General features: G+C 42.4%; 2 protein-coding genes across 2 annotated transcripts; one reads left to right on the top strand and one right to left on the bottom strand.

The window, feature by feature from the left end:
- Positions 1–12,021: 12,021 nt before the first annotated feature.
- LOC115690398 (protein IRX15-LIKE-like) lies at positions 12,022–13,188 on the top strand. Its single transcript, XM_030616727.2, has one exon. The coding sequence runs from the start codon at positions 12,111–12,113 to the stop codon at positions 13,044–13,046; it is 936 nt and encodes a 311-aa protein (XP_030472587.2). The 5' UTR covers positions 12,022–12,110; the 3' UTR covers positions 13,047–13,188.
- Positions 13,189–14,609: 1,421 nt separating this feature from the next.
- On the bottom strand, positions 14,610–16,257 carry LOC115690381 (uncharacterized protein At4g06744-like). The gene has a single exon (XM_030616709.2). The coding sequence runs from the start codon at positions 16,207–16,209 to the stop codon at positions 14,953–14,955; it is 1,257 nt and encodes a 418-aa protein (XP_030472569.2). The 5' UTR covers positions 16,210–16,257; the 3' UTR covers positions 14,610–14,952.
- Positions 16,258–18,913: the final 2,656 nt, after the last annotated feature.

Below are 18,913 nucleotides of genomic sequence, written 5' to 3'. Positions count from 1 at the left end.
TACGCGCCATTGCGTATACCCGTCCTTGTGCAGGTGGTCTGCCTTGAATAGCCGGTGGGGGATTTCTGGCATGATTTCCTATTCTGGGCTGCTGATGTTGTCCTGGGGGTCCTAAAGGTCGTTGTTGGGGACAATCCTTTATCTGGTGTCCCAAACTCCCGCAACGAAAACAAGCCCCGAATTTATTTGGCGTCTGGCTGGGTTTCCCTATATTCCTCCTCGGAAGTGGAACAAACCGTCTACTGTTAGCCATCGGCTTCTTGCCAAAGCGACGATTGTCCCGATTCTGATTAAACCTTGAACCCGATGCTGCTGTCCTTTCCATCTGATCTCGCTCCATCGTTTGGGCTCGCTCATACAATTCTCTGTAATCTTTGATATTCAGTAAAAGCATCTGGGTACGAAGATCCGACTTCAGTCCATCCCGGAATCTTCGAGCTTTATCCAGCGGATTCTCAACCATCCTTGGGGCGAATCTGGACAGTCTTGTGAACTCTGCTTCGTACTGAACTACTGTCATCGACCCCTGACGAAGTCTCATGAACTCCGCCATCTTCTTCTCCTGGGCACTCTCTGAGAAAAACTGCCCATAGAAATGCTCGACAAAAATTGCCCAGGTCTGTTCCATATTTTCTGGAAATACTCTATCCTTAACTGCCTTCCACCAGTCGTGCGCATTATCTTGCAGCTGGTAAGTCGCCAACGAAATCTTTTCTGTCTCAGTACATCCTAACAAGTCGAATGCTTTCTCTAACTCCTCCACCCAACGTGGGGCGGTTTCTGGGTCACTTCTACCCGTGAACTTGGGCGGTTTCAGCTTAAGAAACTGTTCCACCAACTGGTGTATTGGTCTAGCTGCTACCATTGGTTGAGCCTGAGCTTGCCGGGCTTGGGCTTGATTCCCATTGATGGCAGCGGCTGCTGCAGCCCCAGCAGCCTCAGCAATGACTGTTGCTCTATCTTGGGCCTGTCTACCCATGACATTCCCTATTTCTCTTAGGGTTTCAATCACTTGTTCCATTCTGGGGTCTACTGCAGTTCCAGCATTGACTCCGGGGTTTCCTGCCGCTCTAACACCCGTCTCGAGGTCTTCCACAGCTCTCACTCGAGCACGACCTCCACCTCTAGTTCCTCTTCCTGTGCCCCTCCTTGGGACTCTTCTCACACTTCCTCCTTCGCTGCTCATCCTTCCAAATCTGAGTGCTCAACTACCTAATATAATTCCGTCCAGGAATTAGAGACCTAAACCAAACAATCCGGTCTAAGTCCTAGGCAGGTATCAATACAAAAACAATGAAACACTCAGCATGCAGCTAGCATAACGGCACATAATTTTCACCCAAGAATTCGCACATTTACCTTGGATCCTGCCGCACCTGCATAATACTGGTTCAAATAACCACCACAACATTCAAACACAAACAATCTGGAGGTACACTTAGCACACTAGGTCACCCTATGGCTACCCATGGTCACTCCTCCTTATCACTCCAGGGCTCGACCAGAATGGACCGAGCTGTCCTTGCTCTGATACCACTTCAAGCAGGGATGTCACGCCCCGTACCCCACGAAGCATGAGCATCCCGCTTATAGGTCGAAATAATAGCGCGACGCTTCCAGGTTACGTCACCGACCCGAAAACCAAAATCAGAGAAAACACGCCACATGCAGAAACGACGTATATGTAATAAATATACATATACACCCAGACAATTTAAAAGCAACCACGAGTGGCAAGAGAAAAAAAAAAAATAAATTACGATTGATTAAACCCCCATATACATTATCCGTCTACAAACAAAAAGGTACATCAAAAGGGCCACGAACAAAAAGGGATCGGTGACCTAGGGGTGTCAAACTAACTACCGGAGGGGTACGGTCAAAAAGTGTCGACCCTCACTCCTATGCTGATATCTAACCTACGGTACCCAGTCAGGATCAGAACCCGACGACTCCGAAGAACTCTCGAGTCGCTCTTGATCCTCCTCAGAACTCATGGCCTCCAACTCCATCTCTGGCTCAGGGTCTTGTTCTTCGTACTCGTCTACGTCCATAGGCTCAGGGGCTTCTGCGTCCACCTGCTCTGGAGCTGGATCGACTATCTCCGGCTCAAAAGCTAATCCACCAAGCTCCTCGTGCTCTTCCTCTTCTTCCACAATCTCGTACTCAACCTCAGAATCAGGATTGCCCTCCATATCGACATCTACTATATCACCGTCTGGACATTGAATATCTAGCGGACCCTCTCCCACAAACGGGCGTCGGCGGACCTGATGGGACCGAACTCTACTCCAAAACGATCCCGGAAACACCAGGCTAGATACTCGTGAGTCTCAAAGTGAGCTAAGCCTACGTCTACCCATACTAAAGCATAGTGTCTATAGTACTTCTCCCCGTTCCCCACGGGGTGCAGGTCAGTACGCTCTATATGGTGGGAATCCCAAAGCGTAACGGTGCGTTGTCGAAGTTCATGGCGGGAGATCGAAAAGTCGGTTTTACCACAACCGTGAGAAAACTCAGCAAGTAAAAACCACTAATCCTAAACTAGGCTAATGTGCACCTCCAGAGGGTAAATAAAACACATATATAAATAAATAAACCAGTACAACAATCAATAAGCTCACCCGGGCCCACAGCCCAATTCACTACTTTGTCCTGCAGGTTAGACTTTTAATGTAAATATAAAACATATGCGAGTAAATCGACCCGAAGGCCCGACCCGAAGGCCACAATTTCTCCCGACCCGAAGGCCCGACCCGAAGGCCACAATCTCTCTCGACCCGAAGGCCCGACCCGAAGGCCACAATCTCTCTCGACCCGAAGGCCCGACCCGAAGGCCACAATCTCTCTCGACCCGAAGGCCCGACCCGAAGGCCACAATCTCTCTCGACCCGAAGGCCCGACCCGAAGGCCACAATCTCTCTCGACCCGAAGGCCCGACCCGAAGGCCACAATCTCTCTCGACCCGAAGGCCCGACCCGAAGGCCACAATTTCAATCACTTCAAACATGTACACCAATGCGTCCAATATTGATAAATCAACGTCACGAGAGATGAATACAAGCCAAGGCACTCAAGGTTAATCGCCCACACTAATGTACCAAGCATACTCATTCTCGACTTAGACGCATTCAACTCATCCTCAAAACAATCAATTTACTTCCGTTCTCACCCAATCCACCCGACATTGATTCGCACCTTTATTACCATTCAATGTAATGCACCTAAGGCCCGCCTTGGGTAATTCAAACTTAGTCCTCATTCTCATTGGTACGGGGTCACAAGATAGGATTTATATAAGTCCTAAGTAACCTCTAAAAATGCATAATTCCTTGCCATTAACCAATGACTCAACTAAGTATTCAACTTGGATAAATTGCACAAATTCGGTATTCAATGAACAGTACCAGGGGAGGACACATTTTGCCCACTAAACCACAATTAAACACCCTCATTAGGCTCCAATCTCAAGCTCCAATCACCCAACAACCAAATCCACTTAAATAAGGTTCAAACAAGCCTAAATAATCCCCAAAATGTCCACTTCCAAGTCATTAGCACTTGAACTCAATTAGTGAAACACTTAGACAAAATTTCACAAATTCGGTGCCCCATGAACAGTACCAGGAAAATCAACACTTTGGCACTAAACCACCTTTAAACCAACTCATTAGGGCCTAATCACTTACCCTAATCATTCAACCACTAAATATACATAATTAAGCCTCAAATAAGTTTAATTGATCCCTACAATGACCAATCCAAGGTCATTATCAATTGAACCCAAATAATTTCACACTTAGACAAATTGCACAAATTCGGTATTCAATGAACAGTGTCAGAACAGAACTCCAATTAGGCCATAATCCACCTCTAACTTACTTCATTAGGCACTAATTAGGCCCCCTAATCACCCCACACCACATTAGGCATATCTAGACCATGATTAGGCTTAATTAACCCCCTAATTACCCTCTAAAATGCACAAATAAACTAATTAAGGGTTTAGGGGTTTATACTCGCCTAGAATCGACTCGAGGCGACGGGAGCGGGCGGTCGATTACCGACACGCGGTGAGAATCGACGGCGGCGCTCCGGTGGCAAGCCGGCGGTCACGGCGGCGCCGGTGTGATTCACGGCCACACTCCCAACCGGAACAGGGGAGCTGCTGGGCGTACAGGCTGAGGATGGTGGAGAGAGAGACGGTGAGGGTGAGGTGGTCGACGAGGGCGGCGCACGGCGGTGGACGGCGGCGTGGTGCCGGCGAGGTGAAGACCGGCGGTGTTTCTCTCCCTCCCTCGCCTGGAACAGCTGCTGTGGGGCGGACAATGCAGAGGGTGGGGCTGGTCGACGGGGGTTGGGCGGTGCCGAGGGTGCGGTGCGGCGGCCGAGGAGGCTGGCCGGCCCGGCGCGCGCAGGCTGTTCCGGCGTGAACGAGTGGCCGCGGAGCGAACAACGAGGAGTGGCGTGAAGAAGACGATCGTGAGGACGCTCGGGAGAGAGAGAGAGAGAACGTGAGTGAGAGGTCCGAGGAGAGAGAAGAAACAAGTCAAAAGTGGTCAAACTTGGGTGAGTGGAATCCAAGTGTCAACAATCCAAGGGTTTGGACAATTTGCCCTTGAATCCAATGGCTTAGGTTCACTTCTCTCCAATAATTCAAGGGTGAGAAGGTCAAATGCCCCTAACCAAGGCTGACCAGGTCTGGTTTGGTCCACTTAACCTTAGTTAGTCCCCAAATTTTATCCAAATTTCGGAATAAGTTAAAATGGCCTAGGGGCATTTTCGTAATTTTCCGATCCCGGACCGAAATTTCAATTTTTGTCCATACCGGTCCTATATGTTCATGGGAGACTTAATACGGTGTCGGATTCGCGAAATTCACTTTCTACGCCTTCGAAAATCGCCTGCGAAGTCCCGGGAATAAAATAATATTATTTTTCCAATTTTTGCCGAAATTCCCGTTTTTGTCCAAAACCACTCTAAATGTACGTGGCCACTCCAAAATGACCTTGGCCGCGAAAAATAACCTCAAACGGCCTCCGAATCCCGCCCCGGTGCCCACGGGGGCAAAACCGTAATTTTCCCAATTTTTGTCGAAATTCCTATTTTCAGCCGATCTTGTCCCAAACTTACTTGGCCACTATAAAATGACGTCCGTCCTATAAAATAGTCATAATTACCCTTGAAATTTTGATATCGGAGTTCGGCTCAATATCGCGATCAAAATAACTCGTTTTGAAATCTTAGGATCTCTCACTAACGGGTGGCCATTTAGGTGTTACGCGTATCGACCTAAGACTGTCCGAGTCTCGATAGTCTCAAATCTCGAGAGAAGGTGAGAGATTATCACTAGTACCGGGGGTCGCGATCGTTCGGATATAATTTGGGATTTGTTTGTCAGGCGTACTTTCGGTCGTGCGGAATCACCCGCGATCCAATCGTACGTTACTAACTATATCAAATCTATTATCTTCCTAAGATCGGCCCATATTGGCTCAAGATATTCCCTCGACGTTTCTCGAAATCAGTGTCCAATCGCGATCGTCTTTCTCGGTCCACGTACCTGTTCCTATTTTAGCCTTTCCCATTTGGTTAGTATCCCGTGATTGATCAAGTCCGGGCGAGACTCACTAAAATCACACGAGAATTAATATACGCTTTACTGGTTCCGATAGCGGGTCAAAATTCAGGATGTTACATGTCACGGATCGATAGATTAGGAATGACCCGTGCGTAGAGAGAATTTGGGAGAAAATGCTTTTTATTGATTCAATTGTTAAATGGATACAAATGAGAAGGAGGACACCCCTTTATATACTAAAGGGCCTTAGATTATATCTGTTGATCAACTATCGATCTAGTGGCCGATATCACATCTCCCCGTCCGCCAACTACCGGCATTTATGCCGAGAATTCTCTAGAACACGGCACAATTATCGTATCGCTCGTCTCTAGAATGTTCTGGAAATTCCATTAGGGTTTGGATAAGTCTTTGTCGATGTTGCACGGTCCTTGGCGCATGAAAACCTCGCGACCGTGACATATGCATCATCTCATTCGCACATAATCCTCCAATCTTGACTCTAAAGTCTCGATCGAGTCGAATATGTTTTGATTTACTCGGTGACTTTACTTCATTAGATTTTTTTTTTCCACACAAAGAGGCATGAACTCAATTAATTAATCAACTGGCCTTTTTGCATTATTTCAATCTAAAAATAACGCATCAACATTTCATGGAGTCCTAATCAGATGTGAGTGAGTAGTTAGATTCTTATAATAAGAGCAGCAATTTAAATTCACCAAGATAATTCACATGCAAAAACATAAATCTCCAAAATTTTAAAATTGAAATCAGACATTTGTTTTTTATGGACAACCATTTAAATTCGTTTCTAGATATTGATCTAATATGTAGAAATACTGTATTTCTTAACATATTTGATTTTGTTTCCTTTTCTTCTTAAATGTTTGTAAATCACATGCCATGTAATATTAATTGGTTTGATCTAAACTAGTTGTCACACCTTGCGGCGCGTGTACAATTACTTGTAAGGCAATATTGTAAATTCTATTCTCTAAAAAGTGAGTAATTACTCGACAAATGGATATTTTAGAAAAGGAAAAAATAATACAAATCACATTTTTTGGTGATGTAGAAACTGGTTTAGAATTTTTCTATTGGCCACCTGGACTGAATATTTTAAAAAAAACATGGGTCTTTTCTCCATTTTTCCTTTTTGTTTTTGAGCTCATAGCCATAGCAGCTCATCCATGGCCGTTCGCCACCAATTCACCATCGCCAGATCTAGAGGCACAGATGATCTGGACCACCGGCATCACCCCCCAAGGACAAGCAAGGCTCCCGTCTGTTGACGAGCTGCCTCTCGCCGGTCATGGACCAATGGCGTCACCGACCGGTTCCGGCCGGTCCCATCTTCCGGCCGTTGTCATGGCTGCCTCTAGATCTGGCTGCAAACCATGGCTCCACATCTTCAATTTAGCTGGCAACGTCTTTTGTGACCACGAGACGGTGATCGGCTTGGATGCTCCGTTGGCGACGGCGAGCTAAGGTCAAATCTCGGCAACTCCAATGAAGCAAAGCGAATTCTATCGCTGAACATAGCATATTATCAATTTTGTTCATTTCATTCCACATCAACGAACATATGTCAGTCTATCAGTCGATGCGAGTAAAATATGCATGAGCACATCGGCAGCTTTGAAACCACTAAATATTTTCTCCGCGTCTCTATAGCCTGACCAAAATCACTCCACCCGCATGTGTGCCCAACTCAACTTTCTAAAAATAAAATTTCAAGTTCAGAGACTGAGGAGCAAGCAACAACCCAATGATAAAATGTCCCTGAATTCCGAGGCAGACCTAAAAGCTATTAAATAAAAAACTTCAAATTGACAATCTCCCGAGACCCTTTCTCTATCCCTCACCCACCTCAAGTCCTCATTTTCTCCTTCTTCTTCGTTTTCGTCCTCGTCGCTGTCGTCCTCTTTTCGGCTTCGGCTCTAGAAACCGCTGATTGGCTCGGGTGCAAGGACTCGGGTACGTCGCCAACGATTTTTAAGCGGAAGAGGTGTGCGAGGCTGTATATACAGGTGGCGCCACTGAGTTTTGGGGTTCTGGCGACTATGGCGAAGGAGAGAGAGAAGTATGGGTGCTGTGATCATCTTCCAGTAATCGGTCAAGCAGCAGTCTGCCCTCACGCACCGGTGGTGTCTCGGTCCAGCGAACAATCTTCTCGGTGGCTTTCCAATAGGCTACAAAGTTCGACTTTCTCTAGTGCCGTCGAGTCGCTACCGCTGCAAGCCATCTCGTAGTAACACAGTGGCTTTTGTCGCATCAGTCTCTGCCTCCTTAGACCAATTCCCAACATCCTTGCAGTGAAGAACCAGCAAACTGCCAGCGAATCGTAGCACTATCGACATCTTGACGACTTCCTGCAGCACAAACCAGCTCGCCCAACACTTCATTGAGCATTTCCCTGTCTTGGTGAGTACTGCGGCCACGTCTCGCCGCCCGCTCGACCACACTCCATTGTGTCGTCTCGTTCCCCACTGCCTTAGGCCAATTCTAGTCAAGGTGAGAATGAGGTTTGTTTGGGTTGATGCGGTCCCAATATCTGATTTAAGTGCATTTTTTTAGTTGATAAATCCTTAGGTCACTGTGGTTTTATTGTTTCTGTGCATCAACAAAGACATATTTGGCTTTCGAACCTTTAGACGTTAAGGTCGAACCTCAATATCGTCTTGTGTGGATTGCTGTTGTTGAGTATGTTATCAATGATGTGACTAATTCGTACATAGTCATTACACGTCACTCTAGTTTTGAGTATATTCATAATTTACATTTTAGGGTTTTCATATTTATGGCCCACATATTCCCATTTATTCTATGTGGGACAAAACACTCCCAAGTTTCATTTACAAACAAACTACCAACAGATTCGCATGGTAATGTTATGTTGCGAAAGTTAGTATTCAAGCTATGTTACAAGAGAGAGGAATACTTCTTTGTCTACTGCAGATGAAGAATTGTGTAGGAAATGGCATACTACGATGCGAGTTCACAAGTTCCTTTGAAGTCTCTGGTAATTAGAAGTAGAGGTGCAAACGGGTGGGGCTTTCGTTGGAAAAATAGCCCCGACCCAATCACGTCGGGCCTAACAAGTCCTCTCGGCTCGGCATAAATTATTTCGAATTGGTCTGATTCGGTCCGGGCTAGGCCCCAAATATGACCGGTTTAAAAGATAAGATAAAAAGATCAAGGGAAAACACTGCACGAACTGATAACGTTTAGGGATTTCCGATAGCTTTATTCCATGATAAGATGACAACTTGCAAAAGAAAAGTGAGGAGTTCTTGGCATTTGTCATCTAAACTTTTGCATCGCTAAGAAACATTTCTCTCGATGCCTAAGAGATGATCATATCTCACGTACATTGACGTCATTTTACGACGTGGAGACCACAATCATTGGTCTGATTACGTCAATAATACCGAGTTTAGGCAAAGCAATAATTAAAGGCATGGTCGGACTCGAACAGAACATTGTGAGTAAAGCACCACTTTCGTGAGAACGGAACTTGCTTTTAACCTAAATACTAAATTAGTGGGGCAAACGTGAAAGTTGACTTTATAACTTATGGTGGACAAACGTGATGATCAACATTGACAAATTTCAAGCTACTAACATAATGAAAACCATTTGGGTAAAAGATATCGCATATCTCTTTTCCATAAGATACAAATATATACTTCTTTTCCTTACCAAAAAAAAAATATACTTCTTTTAATATATACATGTGTGCATGCGCGTGTTATTTTTTTATATATTGTTTATTCTCTTATTTAAAAGGATTATAAGAGAAGGGAAAATAATGGAACAGTTAATCGTTGAGAAAATTGTCCAATCAGTCCTAAACTTATTGTGTGAATGTTAGTTCAATCATGAATTTTTTAATTTAATCAATTTATTTATAAACCTTTAAGTGAAATATTAATATAGTCTTTCCAACCAATTTTCGCTGAAACCGCTGACATAACCAAAAGCACTACAGTAGAATTTTTCTCAAAGGTTTAGGATTACATTGGTAAAATTGAAAAGTTTTGGATTATATCAGCATTTGTGTAATAGGTTTATTACTGATTTGACAATTTTCCCGTTTATCCTTATACACGCTTCCTAAGTGGCTCAACTACATTTTTCATTATGCAGGGTAAATAACAAAAAGCATTCTTGACTTTTTATTATGATTTATTCCACGTCTTCTATCAATTCGAGCATGCATTTTGCGCCATGATGTCGAAAAAGGTCTAAATTTTACATCTTCGAGTCTAACAAACTATGGAAATTAGAAAGTGCAAAGCGTAGATTTTTTTGAAACCTCTCGTTGCAAAGTGTGGATAGATTTTGGAATTAGCAGATATGAAATTAGTATTTGAGGTGAAAATTGAAGATTGGTTTCTGTAATTCACTAGAAAATGTTGCTACTAGTTTTCATAAGGGAGATTGAAACAAATTTACAGCATAGCATCTTGACATCACTCAGTTACAGAATAGCATCTTGACATACATTATTTGCTTCCATTTCTCTATGATTCCCATAAAGGACCTTTCTCCATTAATTAAGCTCTCTCACTTCTGTACCATCCACGATCATGGTGTTTCGTATTTTCTTCTTTTGTTTTGGATGATAGAGTATAGGTGGTCCTCCAACTTTTCCTTATTATTCGATCTTGTCCCGAAGATATTTGGCAATTCAATAGTACTTGTCCTCTTTGAATATGACTCAATATTGTCATTTCATTAAGTAGACTAATGAAAATTGCTGATGTGACCAATAATACTATCAACTAGTCATTCAATATGTCAACAAAGACACCTACATGGACACTGTTAAATAGCTGTTTAATTTAGACTAGATATGAGGCCAAGTCGTGCGACCCAGTATGAACTTGAACACCTCCATCAATGGAGGTCATGTGCATAGCCCCAACCTCCATTGGAAGTCACACACACACAGAGGGTTGAGCCAGGCATGGACGGTTAGCTCAGGTAGCGTCGGCAATGAGGCACAACAAGACCACATCAAGGATGACACTAGTAGTGAGGTTGGCCAATCCACGTCATTGCTAAATGAGTTTTGCTGGATTGGCATACCGTTACAGTTGATTACCCGTGACATTGAACTCCAATTAACGAAAGAATCACATCGAGTAGATTTTAGAAAATTTAGAGATTAATTCAAATAAAAATTATTCAAAGATTATAGTGAACACCAAGAAAAAGTTGGAGACTGCTATGACCTTGTTCTTTAGCTAGGAGATGATTTGCATTATCTGACGCCGACATCAGTAGACCTCAAAAGACATGACATGATGTCCATATCCAACAGCAAATCCCACCGTGATCAAATCAATCAGACCTAACGACCCCAATATTGAAGGACAATGTTGAGTTAATGGTGCGCACGAGCCAAAGCAAATGACAGCGACGCCGCACCTTTCTCCATCTCTTTACTCTTTCATTATGATGATCAAACAATGATGATCGTCCGACTTCAAAATGCGAATCATATTTTCATTACCGAACGATTTAAAATGCTTTTGAAACAAATGAGGTTACGCAGCGAATATAATAAATAAATGAATAACTTGATTTGCAAATATGCTTACAGACGCAAACACGCTCACATGCACAAGTTTCAAAAAATAATAAAGATCTCTCGTAAAATCTTCATTCATTCATAGGAATAAGATGTTTTGCAAGAGAATGAAATGTATATATTAATCTGGAAAACCCTAAAATTTGGCGAGTATTTTTTCTAGGATTACAATTAAGTTTATTTCCTTATATGTTCCGTATTTTAGAAATTTTGTTGGGATTTTAGGTGATTCATTTCAACTTTAAGTAATTATCTGGTTAGATATTTTTGTATCATGAGAACTATGTGGCGTGATTTTCGTTCGTCTAGGGCGCGGTTGTTTTACGAGAAATCGATGATTTCAAAAAAACTTTTTTTCTAAGAACCGATTATTTGTATTGCTTAGAATAATTAGTCAACAAAAAACTATTTCCATTATTAACAAAACTCTATACGTAAACATTTTTGTTGATAATGACAATATTTTTCGTTGATTCTAGGATCATTTTTAGGAAATATGCTTTTCAAATTTTTTATATTTTGCTAAACAAGCCCCCTAATCAGTCCTTCTACGTGCATTAATCACATTCGAATTATTTTTCTTCTAATGTTATAAGCTTAACTCATGTGTAGGGGACAAATGATTTTGTCTATTTTAATTTGTATCAAAATCTTATTTTTTCGAAAGTACTGAACGATTTTGCCCGTTTCACTCCGTTTCTTGTTTATTCTCTGGGCAAGAATTCTTTCATCTCAATGATTCCCACATATTCTTTTTTTTTTGGTCTCCCATCTAGTCTATTCACACTAATATACAATGTTTGCTGCAATTATTGCATTAATTGTGATTAGAATCTTTTTCTCTTAAGACCTTTCTCTGATATGTTAAATGAAATGAACACGTTGCTTTAGAGAGGGACTGCGGGAGAGAGAGAGAGAGATTAGGAGATGAAAAACGCAAAGCTAATACTCCTCCATCCCACAATCCAAAAGCAATCATCTTCAAACGCCAATCGCTTGTGGCTCATCTTCATCATCACCTTGTTCACCACCGCCTTCACTCTAACCCTAATCGCCGCCACCACCAACACCACCCCCACCGCCACAAGCACCGCAGGCTCTGCCGCGTCTTCAGTACCGCTTCCACTTTCCATATCCGACGCCCTCCTCCACTACGCCGCCACTAGCAACTCCACCCACGTAACGTCCACCGAGCTTGTCACCATAACCACCGCCATCACTGGCTGTGCTGCTGCCACCTCCCGCTGCAACCTCCTCGTGTTTGGCCTCACCCACGAGGCCCTCTTGTACAAAGCCCTCAACTTCAACGGCCACACCATCTTCCTCGATGAGGACGAGCAACTTGTCTCAAGGTTTGAGCAGCATCACCAGGGAATTGAGGCCTACGACGTGCAGTACGAGACGAGGGTCGGTGAAATGAAGAGGCTGCTTGAGTCGGCGAGAGGCGAGCTGCATGGCGAGTGCCGGCCAGTGCAGAACCTGCTCTTCTCGGAATGCAAGCTCGCATTGAACAGCTTGCCCAACCACGTGTATGACTTGAGTTGGGACGTGATACTAATTGACGGGCCGAGCGGGTACCATGAGGTGGCGCCGGGGAGGATGTCGGCAATATTCACGGCGGCGGTGCTGGCAAGGAGCAAGAAGGGTGGCGCGGCAGAGACACACGTGTTGGTGCATGACTTCGACAGGGAGGTGGAGAGAGTTTACAGCGACGAGTTCTTGTGTAGGGACAGCTTGGTGGAGGTTGTTGGTAAGCTTGGGCATTTTGTTGTGGAGCGAGTGAGTGATGAGAGATTAATGACTGAGTTTTGTAGCGTTCCGGCTTCGGCCAATTCATCTTCGTCGTCAACATCAATCGTGTAATTGTGGGATTCACTGGTGGATGATGATGAAGATTATGGCCATTGAGAAGTGTAATTTAGAGTCAAGTATTTGATCCTCAACAAAGAAAAACAATAATAAACAGACCTAAGAATCGCAACAAGCAGACAAAATTTCCTCAGAAGCTTGCTCTGGAGATCTATACATACTAGATCCATTCTTGTTTCATCGAGATGAGAATGGCACTTTGAATTTCTTCCTATTAATTAAATTTATACATAAGCAAATAGACTAATAATCAAATTAATAAATTGATGAAAAAAACTTGAAAGAAGAAGAAAAACAATCAAACGCAAGAACTCAAAACACCGGAGAACTATTTACGGTAGAGTGGCGTTGTTTGGGCCTTCTTCTATTTTAACTTGTATCGATAATTTTTCGATTTTAAGTTGATTCTGGGCCTGTTGCAAGCTTTGAGCTCAAGCAACCACGGTGGTCACACGCTTTGAAGTTAGATTTGGCCATGGCGGCCTTTCAGCTCAAATGGCCATGACTGTGAGCTTCTAGCTTAAGCTCGAGCTTGAGTGGCCATGGCCGTGATATGGCTTCTACTTAGGGTTCCGATCGTCCACATCAGCATAAATCGATAAAAAAAGAGCGAAATAATAAAAAGATGACGGATGACCCTTTTTAAAAGTACGAGGATGATTTTGGACCGAAAAAAGTATAATAATGGTTTTGAATTTTGAGCAAGAGTACAGGGACAATTGGTGTCATTTCACCTAATACTCATACAGATAAAATGGTTGTTGTAGGAGTTTTAGAAACTTATTGGAGATAAATACAGGTAATGTCTACATTTGTACCCGCGCTCATTGTCCCCCAATTTGTTTTTGGTCAAATATCAAAGCTTGTTCTTAATTCTTGTTGGTTATTCTTTCAAAAAAAGAGTCTCATGATTTTGATCGTAAATGCTGGGATCGTGGAGAGGTAACTTCACTGTAAAAGCTTTCAAAGTTTTAAAGATTGCCTGATGGATTTCAACCTTATTATTGAGCTATTAGAACTGGTATAATGGAAGAGGCTAAGTGGATAGGTTGAACCACTATAAATTGCATTGCAGATTCTTCTATCCGTTATTCTATTTACATTTTTGTGGATAGAAGATATTTGACACTTCTGTTTGATATGTTATGAATATGAAATCACTAGCATTTGAATGAACTTAATTGCATCTAAAGGATGCGAAAGGTGGGGACAATGACTGCGGGGCACTGTACCCAAGTATTGGTGAGGTACAAATGTAGACATTACCTGTATTTATCTCTAATCACACTTCTGATTGATATGCTATGAACATAAAATCACTCGCATTTAATTCTAGTTAAATAGTTAAATTTGCATGTGGGTGATTTTCATAACTCGTAATCTATCAAATAAGTTCTCCAACAATGGTGGGAAAAATTATTGCCCTGTATATAAATTTGCTTGCGAATAATGTCCATACTTGTAAATCACCCGTCATATGCATGGTCGGACAAAATTACCATTATCATCCCATTCTCTCACCTCTTCTAACAACTGAAAGCGAAGAAAGAATTGAGTAAACTTAGTCTAATAAGACAGAAATCACTTGTGAAGAAACACTGGAACCTGCACAAGGTCCCACTAGGTTTCATATAGTTTTTATAATGCCTCTGCTTATCATATCACCCTTGGTTTACCTAATAACCTTTTTTTAACGAGGACAACTTCAACTATGACGTGAGCATGAGATTGCACATCGTGTGCGAGACTTGACAACTATTGCAAAAGACTACCCATTTCTCTAACCATATAAGCACTCTCTGTGGTTATTATTGCTGGTCTTCCCATTATTGTTTTCTTCAGGGACGCACCACGCCCACATGTTGAACACGAACAACACACGCTCAACCACAACTCATCCTCACAATAATCTGTGTCGAATAAGAGCAGGGTAAGTGACCGACGTTGTCCGAGCACCCGGAGGACGACGAGGATAAGTTGAATTGATCTTGCAAGGAATGACGCTCATCAAGTATTGCCACGGACAGAGCCACCTAAACCAAAACGAGTGAAAATAGAACTTCGCGCACTCATAGTACGGCCTCTGATTGGGAAGCCCAGCGACGCAGTTCATCCTCACGTCCAGCACTCCGCTCTTCACGAGCTTCCGACACAACGGCCCGATGTAGTTGAAGTAGTTGTTCGACAGCGATAGGTTCAACAAATTTGGCATTGAGCACACAACCTCCGGGATCTCGTCGTACAGGTAGTTCCCGGCGAAGTTGAGCTGCTCGATCTTGTCCAAGCAGCCGAGTGAGCACGGGAGCTGTCCTGTCAGGTAGTTGCCCCCGGCGTCGAAGACGGTGGCCTTTCTCAAGAACCCGATCTCGTAAGGAATGCAACCTATGAGCTGGTTGTTCAGGAAGAGCACTTCGATCAGCGTTGAGGAGGCGTTGCCAATGCTCCTTGGGATCGGGCCCGTGAACTTGTTGTTGGCCAGGGTGAGGTACAGCACCCGGGTCGAGCCAAAGTCGATTGGGATCTTTTGCATGAACTTGTTGTTGTTGATGTAGAGCACGTCGAGGGATTGCTTGAAGACCTGCAGCGGGACAGACCCTGTGAAGGCGTTGAAACGAATGTCCAAGAACGACAGGTTGGTGATGCCGAACACTGAGGCCGGGAATGCCCCGGAGAAGTTGTTGTTGCTCACGTCGAGCTCGTAGAAGTACGGGAGCTGTGCAATCTTCTGCGGGATGACGCCGGAGAAGTTGTTGGAATTGGCGTGGAAGATTGCGAGGTCTGGGAGCTGGTCGACGAAGCCCTCGAGGGTCGGCGCACCAAGGTGGTAACCGTTGAAGTCGACGGCCGCGAGCGCAGTGGCTGTGAGATTGTCTGGCGGGTTGTCGCAATAAAAGCCTTGGTAGTGGCAGATGTCGGGGCCAACCCAAGAGTTGGTGATGCCGAGCGGATCGGCGCTGATGGTGTTCTTGAATTTCTGGATTACGGGGTATACGGCGGCGAGTCTTGGGTCCAAGAAGATCAAATCTTGGGATGGTGGTGGAGATGGAGGCATCACTTGGCAAATAATGAGATGGTGACAAGCTTGGAGGACGATGATGGAGACGAAAATTATGTAAGAATTTGAGGGTTTGAGAAGAGAAATACGGTCGCTACCCATTGGGAGGATGTTTTGAGGTAGCGTCAAGACAATAGAATATGTGGCAATTCAAGGATAACATGCAAGGTTTAATATATATAGTGTGGTTATGGATTCTGTAAGTCAAATTAATTACTTCTCTATCCTGCTATACGAAAAATTATAAAATTTTCATGTTAAATTTACCCACTTGGGAAGAAAGTAAAGAGTATTGTAACCGATGGATGACATATATATTAACTAGTCATGAGATTCACCGAACACTGATATGCCATTTGTTGGGAGCAATGATCAGAATTTTGATACCTTACCCGAGGAAATTATCAAGAGGAAGCCCAATCCGAGCCCATCAATATATTCATTTAGATCCACATTTACTCAAAAACTTAAATCATTAAGTTATAAGCCAACTAGAATATGTTAACTCTCTTATATCATATCAAATTCTCTAATACGAGTCTTTTTCTAACTTAATTCATATGCGTATCTCAACAGAATGACAATCTGCAACTCATGATTTATTGATTCTTATGTATTGGAGCACGGAAATGGAACTACCAATTCAGAGTGATTGCGAATCCACAAATTTTTCCTTTACAAATGGAAGAGGTCCATTTATTTTTCTATAGATTGTGAGGACCCAATTTTTTTTATGGATAGAGTTTGGCGACAAAGATGGAAGTTGTTACAAACATTCTAAGCAGTAGTAGTTGCTGAGTCATTTAGAGACGTCTTTGACCTCAGAGTTCGGATGGGTCCCACTTCCAATCCGTATATCTTCATTTTATTTTATAAATAAAAGGACCGGAACAAGCGACCCCCATTAGAGACCATCTAAGTATAACCATAAGCATTATAAATCAGTTATAAATTGTTCGATTTTAGCTATAGTTACTTCCCATCACTAGCATCGTGAGCCTGTCTTCGTAGTCCCATCAAGCTACCGACAGCCAAGAAGTCTCTTTACACGAAATATACCGTAGCTATGCATTGCAGCATGAGTAGTTCATTGATTAATCGCTATGTAAATCGGACTCGTGATTTCGTACAAGAGGGATGACGTCTTGTATCGCTAAATCAATCACGTCATCATTCCACGTAAGTCCTCAGTGGACATTGCGCACGCTAAGCTTTTGATTTCATCATGGACATTCAACATTGGCTTTGGCCGACAAACTGAAATGTTATTGTGGAGTAATTCTTCTTTTGGTTTTCCTTAAGAATGATTTGTCATATCTTCTCTCTTTTCCACGGTAGGTGGAATGAGGTCGAATTGGGCTTCTGAATAAACTCCATCTGAACTATTACATCTGACAGGACTCTCTATTTTCAACATTAGTAAAGCAGAGGAGATCTTGGCCTACTTACAGAGTATCTTTCAACAGGCCCATCCATCACATGTTACTCTTGCACTGACTATCCAATCACATTTTGTTGTTGAAACAGAGATGTGCTAAGCCCAACATAATACGATCACATAACCATATTTGGATGATCTTGTATTGTCTCTTATATTTAACAAACTTTACAATTGCTTTTGTCATAAACTAAAATATCATGATATTAATGTCAGCCTCCAAATTTAAGAATTTCCAACATTCTCCCACTTGGGCAATATTAATTGCAAAGTATTTTGAAGAAGATTTAAATTTTGTAGAGGTTAAAGAGGAGGTGACGGTTTTGTTACTCTCAACAGTGTGACGGAATATTGTAGACCACTAATTTGTTTCAGACAAATTGGATGATTTTGTAGGAAATTAAGAATAGTGGGTCTAAATAAAGAAAGAAATTTTTTTTATCCTCCTTTGAACAAGCATATGTATTTTAACAGTTATATAAAATGCAAATTCGTAACTTGTATAAGTTAAAATATGCCCTTCAATATCAAGGAACATCTCTTTTTCTTTAGAATGAATTAAAGGATTATTTTGAAACACAAAAAAAATTTCATTATAAATTAAAACATAAATATGTTTTGAATTCAGAAATGATTCAATGGAAAAACAGGTTAAGGCGATGTTATTAATATGATTTATCTCTTATTAGATGGTATCGATTAATATTAATCAATAACAAAAAATTAAATGATTTTGAATCTTTTGAATCAAATTCATTACCAAATTCAAAATATAACTTTCGAAAGATATATGACCATTTCTCATATAAAATTTATCATTGAAAATAAGAAGGATTCACATTATGTGAGTACCTGAAGACACCATCTTGAAAAACAACTCCGACCAGCAAAGTCACCAACACCGAATCATCGCCATCGTAACATCTCTCTCAATCCATATCGGACAACCATCATCACAAATGCTAAGCAATTCTACCGTCGTCCGTCGATGCGGTAGTGTAGCTCAAATCAACATTCCTCAACGCGATCTAAGATAGTGTCGTCTTCAAATCTAGTCCTCTTTCAATTTCTCTATAAACTGTATACTTCAAAAGAAGTCAGAAAACCCCGTTGGCACTTATGCGCCATATGTGTCTTGTAACTAGGAACTTACGATAATACCATATGATGTCATCCTTGAGACATATCCATTTGACAAACCGTCGTACCCAAGATAGATACCAATCTTGAGTCTTTACCAGAATCAATAATGCGCACATTCAAACATGATGTACGGTAACTCATAATGATGATCATAGGACTGATAATACACATAAAATAAATACCCCCCAAACTGTTTTTAGTCCTGTCCACTTATAGTTGGTAATT

Source organism: Syzygium oleosum, unplaced genomic scaffold, assembly GCF_021117445.2.
Source record: "Syzygium oleosum isolate NSW1041296 unplaced genomic scaffold, Sole_v2.1 Sole_v2.60, whole genome shotgun sequence".
Taxonomy (NCBI): domain Eukaryota; kingdom Viridiplantae; phylum Streptophyta; class Magnoliopsida; order Myrtales; family Myrtaceae; genus Syzygium; species Syzygium oleosum.
This window is presented reverse-complemented; position numbering and strand designations above follow the sequence as displayed.

Bases quoted from the DNA above. Each gene is read 5' to 3' on its own strand.
- LOC115690398 (XM_030616727.2), top strand. From the start codon at position 12,111: ATGAAAAACGCAAAGCTAATACTCCTCCATCCCACAATCCAAAAGCAA.
- LOC115690381 (XM_030616709.2), bottom strand. From the start codon at position 16,209: ATGGGTAGCGACCGTATTTCTCTTCTCAAACCCTCAAATTCTTACATA.